At 46.0% G+C, this 17513-nt stretch overlaps 1 protein-coding gene across 2 annotated transcripts; it reads right to left on the bottom strand.

Annotated features, from left to right (window-relative positions):
- Positions 1-88: 88 nt before the first annotated feature.
- On the bottom strand, positions 89-17355 carry CLCN6 (chloride voltage-gated channel 6). 2 transcript variants are annotated; one of them, XM_042051413.1, is made up of 23 exons: positions 17253-17355; positions 16419-16478; positions 15302-15367; positions 14717-14782; positions 13989-14055; positions 13489-13595; positions 13130-13256; positions 12492-12559; positions 12337-12395; positions 11552-11684; positions 11038-11151; positions 10612-10778; positions 9606-9732; positions 9118-9244; positions 8634-8787; positions 8380-8539; positions 8129-8235; positions 7343-7529; positions 6787-6944; positions 5837-5993; positions 5045-5152; positions 4514-4639; positions 89-3211 (listed from the first exon to the last, which is right to left on the bottom strand). In XM_042051413.1, the coding sequence occupies exons 1-23, from the start codon at positions 17319-17321 to the stop codon at positions 3131-3133; spliced, it is 2595 nt and encodes an 864-aa protein (XP_041907347.1). In that variant the 5' UTR covers positions 17322-17355; the 3' UTR covers positions 89-3130. The 2 variants fall into 2 exon arrangements, with proteins under 2 accessions (XP_041907347.1, XP_041907348.1); XM_042051414.1 differs by lacking the exon at positions 17253-17355 and adding an exon at positions 16691-17115.
- Positions 17356-17513: the final 158 nt, after the last annotated feature.

The following is a 17513-nucleotide window of genomic DNA, read 5'->3' as shown; positions in this document are numbered from 1 at the left end:
CTGCCTAGTCTAAGAGCACCTTCTGCACAAACTGTTAGATCCAGACAGCTCATAAATAGCAACTACCCAACTACCTCAAATCATGCTCTTGGATGTTGCCATGTTCTACTAGTTTTATTTTCATAAAGGGCAAAAACAAAACAATACTAGAAACATCAAAAGGGCAAAAATAAAATACTACTAGAAACATCAAAAAGTCTTGAAAGTGCTGAAGGAGACACACAAACATTTTACTCTCAGACATGTTACAGTTACATGAATACTTCCCAACTGCCATAGTTCAAACAAAAATATATTCGTACAAATTAAAAAAAAAATACAATTTATATACACACACCATGGAATTAGCTTACATCACTTCATAACAAAAAACAGTGCAAAAAAATAAAAAGGAAAGGTGAGTTGCTACCATTGGAATGGCTCACAATAATTAATAATTCAAAATGGCATAATTAACACTGCACAGGAAACCATGAGGCAAGGAAGAAGGTTCCAGACTAACCCCCTAACCTTGCCATCAGAACTAATCCAGTTCTGGATTATTTTTCCCTTAGTGGTGCTCTGTTAAAATGTTACAGGCACCTAGGTTAGAGTGAGTCTCTTGGTAAATCACTAAGCAACTAGAGCCAGGGTAGAAGCAGTAAGTGTGCTTTAAGAAGGGAATTAAGTAACTAAAGTGTGAAAACAAGACTGATTCAACACAAGTACCTTGGCATCAGTCCTCATCAGAAGGGAAATGCTGCATCTTCAAATGTCAGGTGAACTTGTAATACCTTTTCTGCAGTCTACAGAACAGTAACTGCATGCTGAGATTTCCCTTTAAAGCAGCTGACAGGGTCACCCACCATCCTCATTGAAAACTTCTTTACTGAAAGAATGGAAGGGTGTGTTCTCTAGCTGAAACACTTGAATAAGATGCCGAGGCAGAGCAGCCAGTGCTGCCAACAGGTTGAAGGCAAGGTGCCTTCTCATGGGGAAGCATCTGGTGCTCAGAAAAACCTTGACGAGATTCTCCAGCCGAACTTGTCTGGATTTCCCAACTCCAGCCTCAGCAGCAATGACAAAGACATCCTGCAGCAAAATATCCTGCTGTTTGTGTACAGAAATAAAACAGGACCAGCTCAAGGCAAACGACCTAAGGAGCCCTATTCATGTGCAGGAACAGAGGGAACCTTCCCTTCCATACACACTCAACATGAGAAGGAGGAAAAACATTTGTCATGGAGAGACACAGGACATTCTTGACAGGTGCTCTAACAGTACAGGATTGCCAATTCCACATTTGAGTGATCTGAAATCCCACAAAACCAGGATTCCTGTGATTTGTAACTACCCAGGAGCACAGATCCTTTGAATGAAAGGTAGCCTAACATAAGCATATTTCAAACTTAAGAGTCCAGCTTCAGGGAGTGCAAAAGGGTGCTGCAAGTTTCTTGGGATAGCTCAGAGCTCAGGGAGCACAGGCATTTTAGACATCACCTGCAGAGACTATCCAGAGAGAACAAACATCCTTTCTCTACTTACAGGGAAAGAACTCGCCAATCAAGAGTAGTAGCTGATGCCAACTCCTATGTTTTAAGGAAATACAGCAAATCAACAAAGTCTGCCTTCCTTCTGCCCCAGCTCCCACCTAGCTAGCTCCTTATGGCAGACAACAGGTTAACTGGAGGGCTCAGAGGCTGTATAGAAGCTTTTCTGGAATACATTCCCCATGTAACTTGGCCCAGTCTCTTGGCTGAGAGAATGCTCTGTGCTTTATCAAGCCAATCAGTTCTGCAGTCCCTGAGGCACAGCACTGGCTTCCCACTGAGGGTTATCTGCACAGAGAACTCAGGAGGGCAGGTGCCTGCTGGAACAATACAGGTGCTGGCCAGGATGGTACCTGCTAAAGCACTGAACTGGCTGCAACTGGCTCCTAAGTGCTGATTTTACCCTCACAGATTGTTGCAGTTGCAAACATTATCCCAAGCATTTTTAGAGCACAGACAGCCCCACTTTATCACCTGCAGCAGATCCTACCTAAGTTACCAGCACCAAGTATCCCTCCTTATGGCAGCCTGAAACTACAGCAGCTCCTCTCATGACACAGAGATAATTCAACCAGGTCCAAAGACCCTCAGTTCTATTTGCCTCCAGAAAGCACTGGAGGTTCCCTGGTCTCTGACTCCAGCTGGAAAGGTGCCCCAGGCTCTCACTGTTTGAGCAGTGCAAGGACAAAGTGCCTACAAATGCCAAGAAATGCAGGAATGTCAAAGTGGAGTGCCACCAAGCACCTTAGAAGAGTCTCTTACAGGGAGATAATAGCAACAGCTAACAGGAAAGAGATCTCTCTTCTCTGAGATGCTTTGCAAACATATTTATAAACATATATAAATATATTCATAAACCCAAACAGTAACTGAAATGTAACCATTTTGAACTCCAAATCTGCTGAGCTGCTCTCAAAAGTCATCTGCTGTCAAAAACATCACAGCAGAAACATTTCCTCATGGAAGAAGGAAAGAAATTAAGAACAAATGAAGACAGTGAAAAACACAGGCAAAGGGGAACACTTGCAAAGAGCGGTATATTTCCAAAATGCTGGATTTTTTAATACTGCTTTTGCAAAAAACCATCCTCCAGAGCAGCTATTTGGTCTCTGCAAACTTCAGTATCTCCTCTCAGCTGTGACAGCAACCCCCTTCTCACAAAAATAAGGCAACAGTTGCAGAAACAAGGGAGGAAGAGGAAAAGGCAGTCATACAGGAGGAAGGGAAAGATGCTGCAGTTCTTTGCCCAGGACATAGCGGCAATGGTTCTTTTTTCCAACTCTTAAGAAAACCCCAAAACAAAACGGCAGAACACACAGTGTTAGGACAACATCTGATGGAAAGAGATAACTGGGGGACAGGGGAAGAAAACACCTGGATCAAGAGTTGTCAAACCAAGTGCCGGAGGCCAATCAACAGCTCTGGGCTCAGGCAGCTCCTCTAATTCTCTGGCTAGCAAGATGTTTTCCAGTTCCCCAGGCTTGATATGCATGTGAGAAACCAAACGGCAAGTCTTGGGCCTTGTGGGGTCCAAGCAGAATGCGAGCGTGTGTGCAGGCTTGGAGGAGGGAGGAAGCCACACTGACAGTGGGGCAGGGGCATCAAATGGTCTGATAGTGCTGTCTCAGTCTTGCCTGCAGGAATTCATGGGTCAGGTTGTGCCGAGTGATTATCCCAACAACCTTAAACAGGAAGAAAAGAGGAAGAAAAGATACAAGTCGGTATCAGAGATGAGCCACTAAGAGACATCCACAACAGAGTGGTCATTCTTTTCAACACCCCAAAAGGAGGAAACCTGAAAGCAGTTCTTGGCCAGTGCTGAGTTAGAGTGGATTCAAGTTCAAACAACATCCCTCCCTCTCCCAACACTTACTCTCCAGGCAAGAATGCTGATTTAACTACCCGAACAAACAGTTCAACCATTGCTGTGGTGGACCCAGCAGGACCCCCTGCCTAGGAAGAGAAATCCTTTCTGTGTCAGATGGCATAAGGATGTAACTAAATCCTTCGGGAAGTGAAAACTGCAATTAGAAATAACAAAGCTGTCTTTTATGGCTTCATTCAAGACATTTCTGGTATTCCACAGGGCATGACTTCAGATAGCTCCTATCAGATACATTCAAGGAAGCTCTATAGGCCAAAACAGAGAAATGGTCAAGACTAGCTAAGAGGTGACTGCACACTGGCAGGTGACAAAAGGGACTCTCTCCCAGCCTGCTGTCCACATTTCAGCTCATGAAACACCTCACTGATTTTACATACTGAAAGAGTTTAGAACTAGGCTGTTCTCTGGTACTGCAAGAGCATCTTGTACTAAAATGGAACAAGCCAACATCTCTTGTTTGCAACTCACAGGCTCTGCAGAGTAACTACGGGGAACCCCAAGGCAGAAAAAGCAGTGCTGCCTCACACAGACCCGGTCAGGCTTAAAGGAAACAGCTTCTCATTGTGGTTACAGGAAGTTGCTGACATCTACCGACAGTTCCTGAGCATTGTAGATGGCAAAGAGACAAGGACAGTGAGTCAAGCACAAACCATTTAAACAGTCCTTTGCTTTGCTGCTCCTGTGAGTAGGAACAGAATACAATTCTGTTCCTACAGACAAACCTCTTGCCCCAACATATAGGAAATTTTGCTCTTGGCCTTGAATAAAGCTGTGAAAGGAAAGGTAAATTAGTGGCCTCTGATGAGCTCAAGGCCTCTCAATAGATACAAGAATGGGACAGTTCTACAGGCTGCACACCTGAAACAGGAGAGATGCACATCCTGCTCTTTGCAGGTAAAGGGGAAGCAGGCTGGGACACAAAAGATGGCAACAAAGTCACAGTAATCAACAAGCCTTCAGGGCCCTAAAAAGATCACATTCTGATCTCTGTAAAGCATTTCTGTTTGATGTTAGAAGAGATCCTAATTGTATCAAAGATGGAAAATGTTGCACAAACACTGTGGCCTCCTTGCTCAGCTAAGAAAAGACAAGGACTCACCTCTCCAACTGCATTTACAACTGGTAAATGCCTGAGTCCCATTGTCCTGAACAGGTTGAAGACTTGTGACACATGAGTATTTGGAGAGACAGTAAAGGGTGATGGGTTCATGTATGGGGTGACATCCTAAGAAAGAAAAACAATCATGTTATTTACAAGAGGCATTTTCACTGTCTCTAGGAATCACCAACCAGCAATTCTTACAAGTCCTCCATGGCACTGATGCCTGGACAGGGTATTTGACTGGGATCATCTTCTATTTCTGCACAAATATGACATTATTTTCATTTGGTTTGTTGGGAAGTTGAACTGGACAGGCAACACCTTATTCTAGAAGTAAAGCAACAATAGACATTGTTACCTCATAGCAGGGGATTTCCACATGCAGAGAAGGCCGAGTGTTTGAGGAGCACAGGATGCTGGTCACTGCACCAAAGGGTGTATTAAGCATGCTCTCAATGTTTTTTAAAGGCTTTGGACAATCGTGAATATGTATCAGGAGACACTGTCACACTGCAGTGCATATCTTACCACTATCATACGAGGGTTCAGCAGTGTGAGGTCCAGATCATGGATATCTGGATAGCGGGGATAATCCTCTGACATCTCTGCATGGGACAGACGGGGCTGACTTGCACTCTGCAATTAAAACAAACCCCACTGAACCCATGTGTCACCATTCCGGACAACACAGGGGCTGCAAGCAGCACAGGAAACCATGCCCTGCAATTGCTCCCCCAGATCTCCTTCTCCCACACCCACACATCCACCTTCTGCAGAGGTGCTGTTACCCAAACCTATGCAGGCCTTTAGCTGACACAGAATGGACCTGCTCCCCAACTTCTGACTAATCTACACTTGACATTGGAGGGCAGCAGGAAATCAGCCTTATAGGAGCTGGGCCTCAGATACTCTCACTGATCTCAGTGACACAGCTGATGTTGTTCTTGTGAGACCTCAACACACAGCAGTAGAACACACAGTATATACAGCTGGGTGCTCTATTTGCATTTAATATCTGCCCTCTATTCTCCAGTTCTGACAGGATGACATCGTTATGCAACGAACAGGTCTGCTGGATGACTTTGTAAACAGTGGCTGTCCTTTTCCTGGGGATACTTAAACAGAAATTCAACTTTCTTTACTCTAAGAGCTGCAAGGGAGAATTCACATTACCTGTCTGCAACTTTTAAAACACACATGCATTCCTTAAAGTGTAAAAATAGGCAAATTCTTTTTGACAGCCCATGAATATTGTTCCCAACCTCCTCAGCTGAGGAGGCAGGGATGTCTATGCTGCAATTCCTGAACCGGAAGACTCACCGACTGGCTCTCGGAGTAGCAAACCCCCCGGTCAAGAAGGGTTACCAGCTGTGAGCGCAAGATCAAGCCATGGAAGGTCAAGGGTCTGAAGCGTTCCTCCATGGTCCACTCCTCACTGGGAGACTGGTCAGGGTACAGGTTGGGGTAAGGAGTGTATCTGTGATGGATTTAACACCATGTGTTACAAGCTTCACATACCCCAACTCCCAAAAGAGCAGCTATTTCAGCTCTTTGCAACCTTCTCCTGAACATTTCAGGGGCTCTTGCTAGGGACAAGCAAGTCTTCACAAAACAAAACAGGAGAAAGGGGTCAAGAGCCATTATGTGGACAGAGCAGCAGAATGGGACAGTCTCCTAACTCAATTTCAAATCACTTGCTATTAAAGCAATTTTCAGTGCCAAATTATTCAGATTCTAATAAATGCTAAAGCACCTGGCAAAATGTCAGGGTCAGGATGCCACTCATGAAAGTCACAATCACTAACTTAGAAAATGATTCACTAGACTGGCCTTCTGCTTGGAAGCAACAGCAACGCAAGCCTGGTGACTCAGGCCATTTACCAGAAAGGTGGGATCAGTATCGTGGCACCAGGTCATTACCTAGGATAAGTGAGCTTTCCAGATCACTCATATTTTTGCAGACAAGAGGACATCGATTTCTGCAGAGATCTTCCCAGGTACTCCATCCTCTCCAGGAAATATATTTGTGTAGGTGTTTGAAGGAAATTTAAGAGGTTGGACATAATCAACCCACTTGCCTGGGACTCGGTCACAGGTGTGAGCCAGAGCACTGGCTCCTGACACCTGACAAATCACTTCTAGAACATGGACACCAGCACTGTTTCTGCTGACATATGGAATGACAGAACCTGTATGAAGCATTCTCTATAACACATCTCAACACATGGAAAAACCCTGTTTCCATATGTTTGTGCCTACCAGGATCTCACCTTCTCTCCAGCATTTGTTGCAGCAGATCCTCCTTTTCAGGAGGCTCCTCTGTGGCTATGTGCTCATCACACATGTTACGCAGCTCACTCGAAGGGTAGGATTTCATGGACTGGCTACGCTTGCGCTGCTCTCCAGCTCGGGTGAGGATGCTGGATTTCTGGATACAACGATTTTCAGATACTCACTAAGCAAGTCAACAGTTATCCAAGAGTGACTATGAAATACTTGATCATAGCTTTGTGCCACCACGTAACATGTTCATTAGCCACTGCTGCTGCAGGACTTCTAAGAATAGCCAATAGGACTGCAATATAGTAACAAATCCAAACTTTTCCATGTCTATCCTAAAGATTACTTTGTCCTCTTAACTTTTGCCTCCAGGAATACAGCCCGCTCTGCATGGAATGAAATGGAGTTCTTAAAAATTTTGTATTGCAGTAGGTGCTTATCTCTGACCTGAATTCTGCCCAAAAGCCTAAATAACTAAAGCAAGGCCATTTCATATGCAAAACAAAGCTCTCTACTCTTCAACCTATCAAATGAGCAACTCTTTACCTTGAATTTGATGTTGTTACTTATTAGTTGATTGCCTTTCATGAACTCCCTCTCATTGCCCCGATTCTCTGTCACCACAGGGAAGGCATGATGGACAGTTGTGCGCAGGATGCTAACAAGGGACTGAATCCGGGTGTGCGGGTACACGTATGTCAAGTTGGGTTCCATGATGTCACTGGCTCGTAGTCTGAAGAAACAGAAATCCAAGATTGCTGCATGCGTGTCAGTGACAGAAGGCTGGCGATGAACAAACATGGAAACAAACCAGTCCCTAAACAAGATCCTGAAGGAGTCTGCTGCAGTTAAGTTCTGCTAGCTTCTTGCACCTGTGTGCTCACCTTCATTGTGGTATCAGCAGTGATGGCACAATTGATTTTTTTTTTTATAACAGAACACTGTATCAGTGATGCACTAGAGGAAAGGTAGAATGTTCCAACTTAAAATAAAGGAAGTTTTTAAACACTGCTGGGAAGAGACAACAGGTGGGAAGAAGATGACACTCCATAAGAAGCAAAGTCAGATGGAATGTTTCACAGAGTTCTTGATGAACCTCCCAAATCCATCCTGCAGATTTCCATCCATCCACCCCCTCAGAAAGGGCTTCAGCATCTCTTTCCTGCCGCAGGCCTGGTGCACAACTCCTTTCACAGCAGCCCTCACAGTTGCTCCTCAAAGCAACCAGGTTTGTTGGAGATGAAACACCATCCCCCCGCATTAAAGCATTTCTGAGCAAGAACCCCCACCACAAACTCTAACCCACAGCCTGGCTATGAGGAGCATCCTTACTTATCCATTTCCACCCCTGTTTCCCACTCCAGAAGAGGGACTCCTCGCAAGTTCACATGGATGTCATAGATGCCTTTGTTGAAAAAGTCTCCTGTCCACTTGGCTACCTGCATAGCAAACAGAAGGTCTACTGAGTTGTTGCTCCAAGTACAAGACTCCTTGGCTTATGACAGCCCTGGAGTAACAAAGATTCAGGGCCAGCACATGTTCAAGCAGTCTGCAGAAAGCCAGAGCTAAGGCCCTGCACTCACCATGAGAGTGATCATTATGGGGAGTCCATAGGTGATCTCATTGGTGGACTCAATGAGGATGACAGTCAGGCTGATGGTCATGCGGACCACTCCTCCCAGGAATGCTGCTGCCCCAATCAGAGCAAAGGTTCCTGAGTAGATGTGATCCAGGCCAATGTAACTAGAGCAAACCACAGAGCCTTCAGATTAGAAAAACCTGCCTGAGAGCTCATGGTGCACCTGCAGCACATCCCTCACACACACACTTGATGCACCTTTTGAGGAGGTTGGCGACAAGGCGTCCGAAGGCAGCCCCACAAAGCAGTGATGGTACAAACAGACCACTGGGCACAGAAATCCCATATGTCCAGCAGGAGAGTAAGAAATAGAGAAGGAAGAACAGGGACAGGGTGACTGGGCTGAAAGTACCTGTAACACAAGAAGAATCATGACTAAAGGGGCACAGATCTGTCCAAGATAGAGTATTGCACCATCCACCCCTCAGCTCACAGCAGGCTCATCTCCCAACAGCTACCAAATCTCCCAGTCCAAACATACATGCAGACAATGAGTAAGTGAAAAGAGAGGAAAAGCAGGCCTTCCCATCAAGGAGACTTTCACCAGTTGTACTAGCAGTCCTCCAGAGCCATGAAGGCCTGAAGAAGCTCCTAGCCTTGTGGTGCTTATGACAAGGCTGTTCCAGGTAAGATGAAGCTCTGAAGCTTAAGCATGGGATGAGGCAGTCTCCTAACTACTCACCATCCTGGTGGAAGAGCTGCAGGATAGCTGACTCCTGAGGGTTGAAGAAGAGTGTGGCCATGTCATTGTACGTTTCATTTGGGCAAAAAAAGGTTTTGATGCTTGAATTTACATCCTCTGATATATCCTAATGCAGGACACAAAAGACATAAAGGGTTAAATTTGACTGTCTCCTACATTAGCCTTTGGGCAGAATGGGAATAACACTTCTGTTACAGTTAGCCACCCTTTGGGAAGTTCAGACCAAACATCAATAGCAGAGATAGGGCCTACAACATCAATGGGCTCCTTGACTCAGAGCCCGAGTTGCTTTGTACAAAAGCACAATGTAGCTTTCATTATTAACCCAAGCTCCTGCAACCCTCCACAGGCTCTCACTGCAGTTCTGTTATGTACTGCACACTGTCAAAAGCTCATTACATGCCTGTGCTACTCTGCAGGGTGAACAATATGACAGAGAATATAATCTTCACATAAGAATCCCTCACCTGCAGGCTCAGGGTGTCATTGCCACTGTGCCTGCTGGAAGACATCTGCCGGCATTCCCCCAGAACCATGGAGGCTAAAAAGACCACGACGGTGGTGGTTAATGACACAAGCAAGCTCTCCAAGACTCTGAAAGACACAACAGAAACCATACACTGATGCCACACTCAGCAATGTAACCTAGTCCCAGCTCTGCACATGACTTTGATAAGGCTGCGAGAAGCAGCAGTCACCACAGCTTAGCATCAGAACAAGGGATGCTGCAAATCAAGTTGAATTATGACTTGGTTCCCAGGGATTGCCTTAGCTCCCCTTTTTAATTGCTTGCCCCAAAAAGAAGCTACTTCTGGCCAGAGAACACATAGCAGTCACACATGAAAAGCCCCAGGGTTCAGTAAGGAGGCTGTTCACATGGAAGCAATGTTCTGTACATCCTTACAGGGAAAAAGGGTAGATAGGACTGGGCAAGGTGATGTACAGTCTCTCAATCTCTTTTCTAACTGCTGAAATACACTTCTTTTGCTTTTTAAACCTGGGTTTTGTGTTTAGGAGCTGTCTAGAGCAAACAAACAGCTACTTTCAGAATAACACAGCAGTTCCCTCCCTAAATAGCACAGATATTGTGGATTTAATAAACCAACACAAATTAAAAAAAAAAAAAAAAAGCGAGATCAGCTATTCCTTCCACGTCAGTTTGGACAAGGACACAAAAAAATCCTGCATGGAGACAAAGCTCGGGTTTGTTCAGCCTTTATGATAAAGAGCTCCCTTCACTGCCCTTACAAGAGGGATTACAATTTTCTCTGTCTCTCTGAGTCATCAAGAAATTACAGGGACCGTAACATTTGGTTTCTGGTGTTCACTTTTTAGTTCTGTGGAGGCTTCATTTTGTGATTTTTTAAATACCCAGTCTGGGATTTCCTCCAGTCCTGCTCACTGGGTCTTCTAGGCTGATGCTTTTGCTTTGGGAGCAGAGATCCCTGCACAAACTCAAGAGAGCACATATACCTGACCAGCTTTGGCTTGGGATGCACATTGCGCATGCGGTACTTGGCAAGTCTCTTGTTCAGGCAGTTAAAGGTGGCTCCAAGAAGGCCTCCTACAATCCCCATCAGAATGAAGAAGCCCAAGTCCACAGCTGTCCAGAGGTGGCATTTCTTATCAGATTCAGAGCACTGTACAGAAAAGTGTAAAAAAAAGGCATTACAGTAGGTGCTGCAATTTCCTACCAACACTTCTGTCTCCACAGCTGGAGATTTAGAGCAGCTAAGACCAAAGAGGAACAATTCTGTCAGAGGATATCAGTGTATTGCAGCTAAGTACCAAGTGCCTTCCACTGAAATACAAGCACGTCAAAAGAAACCTCCAAACTAACAGACAGAAACACAGAACTAACAAGAGATTGGAGAGTGCGGAAATAACAATAAATCTTACCTTAAACTCCCCAAAGTTCAGTAGCCCAGGGAGCTGGAAAGACCCCCAGCTTCCAAACTGAATCCCAGAGCGGAAAAAATTTAGGGTGAAGGTGGCAGCCATGGAACAGAAAAGCTGTGGAAGTAGGACAAAAAAAAAAAAAAAAAGGAGGGGAAGCAAAGGTTCCCAAAATTAAGATTGGCACAGTCAGTTCTTCCTTGAGACTTATGCCTGGGAAAAGGAACTGACTGGGGAAGGGATCAGACTGCAGAGAGCCCAAGCACAAAAGCCCTCTCTCCCAGGTACACTGAATCTGCTGCCTAAAGCTGTCCCACAGCTCCAGATAATACCAGGCTCATCTCTGCCCTTGATCTCTAGTAGTTCTGGAGAACTGATAGAGCAGGCAACCTCCCTCCTGCCAAGAGAGCTCAGGAAGAGATACGATAATCTGAACACCCTCAATGGACAAGCTCTCCCAAGGGGAGCCCTCGTCTCAAGGAAGAAACACACATGAAGAGTCAGAGTCATCACTCACCACTTTCCATGTAAGTCCCTGGTTCCAGAAGGAGGAACCTTCTTCCAAACTAAAAAGAGTGCCTCCAATTGGGGCTCCAAAGGCAGCTGCAACCCCTGCAGCTGCTCCGGCAGATACAAAATCCCTTTTATCCCTGAAATGAAGAGAAAAACAATCTCAGTTTAGCAAATTAGAGCTCTGGAGATGCTTAGGTTCTGAAAAGTAAGAGATCATCCCCATGTATGGATATATTCCAGGGATTCAGGAGTGAGAGCTGGGCGCAAAGCTGGCCATGGCAGACACCACCATTTGTTCATTAAGCTGCAGCATTGTGCTCTTTCTGTAGGGCACGAACACAGATCAAAATTCTGGTAGCCCACAACTGCCCAGTGTGTGAGGAACCATCCCAAACCACGGACTGCAACATCACTTGAAAGAATTACAGAGAGGAAAAGGCAAGAATTTGTTCACATTCAGGTGACCTAGCCTTCTCTGTAGTATATCCTAATCATAACGGGTGAGTAACTGAGCTTGTTCCCAACAATGAAGCCATTCAACCATCCACATTAAAGGTTTGAATGGGTAGAGATCTGCTGAGCAGCACAAGAGAACATCTATGAACATGGAGACCAGAGGAGCTTGGAAGAGTGACATCCTGGTGTTGTCTTGCTGCAGAATGAAACTGCAGGACTCTAGAAAGAAACTGATAGAACAACTGACTGGTGCACCCCAGCCCACCACCATTCTCGCAAGGAAGTCTGCTCACTCATCCTCCTCTCCCCTCCTTCACATCCTGGGTACAGTACCTGTCACTGCGGAAATAGGGAAAGTTAAATTGGATCTTCCTCAAAGAGATGCTCTGGAACTACAAACAAAGTAAAGATTTAGAAACATAGGAGATAGAAACTTACTCTTACAAAACAGTGCCATGACCAGGACAGTGACTCAGGCCAGCACTAACCTGTGGCAAGCCCGCACCCACGACAGCACCGCTGTGAATCATTGGACCCTCCTTCCCAACAAAAAGACCTGGAAAAACAGGGCTCATGAGGCAACGCACTTTCCCCACTGCCACCCTCCCTTGCTGACAATGCCAGAAGAGATCAGCTCACCAGTCCCATGCCATGGCACAGCTCTCTGTGCCAAGCCTGTAGCTCCTCACAGGGAGGTGCCGACACCCTCCTCCCTCAACAACCCCAAATGTTTGTGAAGACTTGCACAGATTTTGCACTCCAAGTGGGTGGAATAATTGAAAAACAACTGTTACAAGGACTCTGAACTCTCCAGGTTATTCTGCCCTGCTGCCTTCGGGCTCCTGACAATGTGTCCTGGAACATTCTCAGGTCTCTCTCTTGTGCCACAAAGAGTCACATCTGACTAGTCCACTCAGAAAACCACCTTTTTCCCTGATAGCCCTGATCCTTCTGTTTATTCTCTACTCTATAAATGCACTCAAGGCTCATGACTCTGCTCCAAACCACCAAAATTATTCTACTGGAAAGACAGGGCCTTCTGTGCCCTATGTAAGCAGAGACAGCATTTTTTCCCCTTCAGTGACTCCTTCCCCCAGAAAGATCAACACGCCAGAGCCCTCCTTACCTCCTGCCACACTGAAGAGCACTCCCATAGCTTTGCACACCACTGTCCGCAGTCGCACAACGCCTGGAACCTTCACCCCATTGAGGTAGCACTTAATTTCAGGAATTCCTGACCCAGCTGCTACAGGCTGCAGAAAAGCAACACTGACACTATGGTGCACTAATTTCATACCTGACCAACAACATCTCATCAGAAAGCAAGGGACCAAGAGACCCTGCTTAGCTAAATCAAACAGCACTGTGAAGCTAGTATGATGGTTTTGGGGCAGAAAGTGCTTCTAGCAAGGGTATTTCATATCAAGGACCTGTGTGAGAGGAAAGGAAGGTTGTGTAAGAAGCAGCAATGGATCAAAGTCTTACTTGGATCAGGACCAGAAGACTGGCAAGAAAAACAAAGGTCAGGTTGAACCCCAGCAGCTCCAGCAAGGACAGCGCAAGGCAGCCTTTCTCAGTGCATTCTTCCACCGCTGTAGGGATGGTCAAGGAAAACAACGTTCCCCACACCAAGACACAATCACTTGGTAATACCTGGGCCTCTGACTGGCATCAAGAGCCAAGCCTGTGCTTCCTAATCCAGCCAGAGCACCTAACAACTGTCAGGAAGCCAGACTTCCTTTTCAAAGCTCAACACTGAATTATGAGGAAGGGAAACCACTAAATTTTCAGTCTCTGCTTATGTACCTGATACTGGAAACATTTCTTGGTTTCAAGGGCTGAATCACATAAGCAAGTTGCAAACTCGCTTAATCATGAACAATATGACCAAAGGCAGAAGTGTGAGAGTCAGCTGTTCTTAGCAAAACATGGGAACAGAATGGAAAAGGTCACTTGAGTCTAACAAGGCCCAAGGTAAAAGATACAGCTTTGTACCACCCGAAACTTGAGCTGGGTAAAGAGCCGCACAAAGAAATCCACAAAGAGGCCCACCTGGGAAAAAGAAGACAGAATTGCCATCAGGAATTACTACATATAAATAATAAAGACCACCCTCTAGTTAGTCCTACCAGAAATATGTACACAGGGGAGAACAGAAGATGAAGAAGACATCTTCATTTGCTTATTCAGAGCAAAGCAGCTTTGGAAACGCTGATTTCTTCCCTCTCTCTCCCCAGGACAGATCCATCCTAGAATTATTCCTGAAGAGATGCATTTCTGCATCTGATCAGTACCCATTAAAGTACTAATCTGGAGGCATTTTTAACACCCTCAACATACTTAAGGGTACCAGAAGAAAACTGGTGTTTAATTGAGGCATAGTCAGCTCAGCTAATTTTCACAGTTCAGCCATAAACTGGCATCTTTTCTTATTAAGTCTTTGCTTTGGACAAGTTTTCCTGCATGCAAAACTAAAATATTTGCCAGACTACCTTACAAAGAAAACACAGTAAATTCTGAAAGAAAAAAAAGGCTCCCTGAAAAACAGTCTATAACAACACGCTGTAATTCCCAAAAGACAACTCCAGCTACTAAGCTCTCATCATCTTGAAAGAGAATGTTTCCTCTTCTTTACTCCTTAGCCATTGACTTCTAGATTATTCCTGCTTAGTCTCCTGAATTTTCCTCATTTCCCAAACAGCATGACCCTTACCAGTCCTGTGCAGACTCCAATAGCAAAAACCAGCATCCACTTCACTGCTTCATATTTCTGGGCTTTCTGTTTAGAAAGAGGATTAAAAAAAAAAAGTAAAATAAAAGCAACACAGAAACAGGGATTTTCTGGAAGGTGGCTTTAGGCTCCACAGCTCAATTACAGCCAGAGGGATAAATCAACAGAAGGTGGTGACAACAGCAAACTGAAAATAGGAAACTGAAAGACTGAGCATCTTGCTCACTATAAACCTGAGGATCACAGGAGATGCTGGGAGCTATAATCTCCACCTTTTTTTTTTTTTTTTTGTAATAGAGAAACCAGGAGAACACACAGAACTTCTGTCATAAAGAAGAAAAAACCCATAAAGCTTCCTGCAGTGGAGCATATTTAGAATCACAGAATTAGAAACTGGGTTGGAAGGGACCTTCAAGCTCATCTCATTCCACCCCCCTGCCATGGACAGGAACATCTTCTCCTTCCAGGCTGGTCAAAGCCACATCCAAAAAGGCTTTGAACACTTTCAATCCACAGTTTTTCTGGACAATTTCCACCATTTTAGCTAATGAACGAACAAGGTCCTACCTTGTTGTCCATGCTCTCCAAAATTTCCAAGTATGGGTCATTGATACAGCGATCATAATCCAAGCTCTGAAATGCCAAAAGGTCAATTTAGGAGAATCAGCCGAAACAGGTTGTGAAAAAAAATTATGTCTAGAAGACCTTGTTGAAGACTACAGAAGTCATTACTACCCCCCAGTAAATTTTGCAAACAACAGTAGGAGAAAATACTCCTGGAAACAACTTAATTTAAACATTTCCATCAGTCAGACCCTGAAAATCACAAAGTGAAAGAACGGAACAATTTCACTGCCCAAGCTGAGAGAAACAGTGAAACAAACAGAAGCACAACCGATTTTTATACATCTTTAAAATATTGAAGTCACACTGTACAGTTTTAGACTTCTTTAAGTGTCTCCACTTGGACAGTGCAGGGGATATCACTGGATCTTTATATTCACCCTCTCACTACAACAGGAACACTAGCTAGGAACTCCTCTCCAGATGAACAGCATCAATTCTTCAGTATATCACAGTAGGGAGTTAACAGCAATAGCTTCCCAGTCACACTCACAAAACTCCACTAGTTCTATCCACATCTTCACCTTTTCAAGCCAAGCAGTAACAGGCTGGGCTGGTGACACCCATACTGACAGCAACTGCTCCAAATACTTCAGGGCCACCATATTGAGATGCAAAAAGCAAAAATCTCCTGTAAGCAGGAGAATCTGATATATGGGAAGATCTGCTGTGAGCCAGCATGACAACAGACAGCAGAAAGGCAACTGTGACCAAGTAGCCACAGATGATTTCTACAGTCACCAGGAAACAAGGCTACCAGAGCCTGTAAATCTCACACTGAAGAAGTGGAAAAATGCACCAAACTCTGAAAATGAATTTTCTCAACAAGAGTCTGACTTGAGAACAGATATTCAACCTACTAACATGGCTTTATCCCAGAAACATACAAAGATGAGGAACAGTTCTTTGCAAGCACAGCAACTCTTGCTATTTCTGCTGATGCCAAGGCAACCCAATGATCCATTTTGAGTATCAATCTGTTACAAACTCAAACAGATCAAAACCTCTCTGCAGTTCTTTTCACATTAATATCAGAAGCTGCTATTAGTTAATTCCCCACCTCATAGTCTTTGCGTGGAAGGATCTCATCCTCCTCTTCATGAGTTTCTCCTAGGATCGTCTGCAAAACAAACAAATGCAGGAAAGGAAAACCATGAAGGGAATGAATGCATCTGCAGCTGTTCATGAACACTGCTAGCAAACCCAAAATAACGTAAGTCCTATACCATTGTGGCTTATAAATTGAGAGTGTGGGTTATCAGATCACCACTTACTTTGGGGTAATGCTACAGGGTCTGACCTTACAGCTTGTCCCTCAGCCAGAACACACACCTTCTATATAGGAGCTCCCGACAGCAAAGTCCTAACCCACAACCCGTTTCCATCACAGCAACGGGTTACAGGGGAGCACAGGACAACAATTTTGAAGAGAGCACTCGGCAGTGCTGGAGTTAAAGAGAGCCCCTGCCAGCACCACTCCCCCTTACAGCTGCGAGGGGCAGCGGCTTCAGGGGCTAGGGTACGAGGCCCAGACAAAGAATGCGGGCCGCGGTAGGGACAGCGCGGGGCTCCGGCACTGGCAGTGAAGTGCCAGGCCCAGCAGCAAAACGAGCAGAAACGGGCTATGGCGCCGGGACGAGCATCGGATGAGAGGCTGGGCCAGGAGCCGCTGGCTGAAAACACCGTCCGTGAGGTGCCGACACCGGGCCCTGAGGCGCCGGGCCCAGCGCTACAGCACCGCTCACCGCCCGCCTCAGCCGCCCGCCCTTAGGCGTTCCCCAGAGGCGGGTGGGGCCAGGCCGAGACCCGGGGTGAAGGGGCTCTGCCAACACGCACGAGTCTGGGGGGGACGGGGATCGGGGGCGGCTAGGGGAGCGCGGGGCGGCGGCCGTACCAGCTCCTCCGGGGTGCGGCTCTCCCGGTCGCCGCAGCAGCAGCACAACCCGGCCCCGCACCTCGCCATCTTCCGCCACCGGCCCCGCCCCGCCCCGCCCGCCGCGCGTCACCCCCCGCGCCGGCCCCGCCCTGCATAGCCACGCCCCCACAGCACAGTCCCGCCCCCGTGGCTCGGACTGGCCACGCCCCCGCTCCCGCCCGCGAAGCCCCCGCGGCCCCGATTGGCCTCGCCTGCACATGGCCACGCTCCCGTAACAGG

This window comes from Corvus kubaryi, unplaced genomic scaffold (assembly GCF_017639235.1).
Source record: "Corvus kubaryi isolate FWS band 111438036 unplaced genomic scaffold, C.kubaryi_AGA036_p1.0 75, whole genome shotgun sequence".
Classification (NCBI taxonomy): domain Eukaryota; kingdom Metazoa; phylum Chordata; class Aves; order Passeriformes; family Corvidae; genus Corvus; species Corvus kubaryi.
The sequence above is the reverse complement of the archived record's forward strand: the minus strand, read 5'-3'. Positions and strand labels throughout refer to the sequence as shown.

Coding starts and splice junctions, on each gene's coding strand:
- CLCN6 (XM_042051413.1), bottom strand. CDS start 17,321: ATGGCGAGGTGCGGGGCCGGGTTGTGCTGCTGCTGCGGCGACCGGGAG. Junction 7,530..8,128: donor ACAGGGGTGGAAATGGATAA/GTAAGGATGCTC, acceptor CTGTTTCTTCAG/ACTACGAGCCAGTGACATCA. Junction 5,994..6,786: donor CAACAAATGCTGGAGAGAAG/GTGAGATCCTGG, acceptor AATCCATCACAG/ATACACTCCTTACCCCAACC.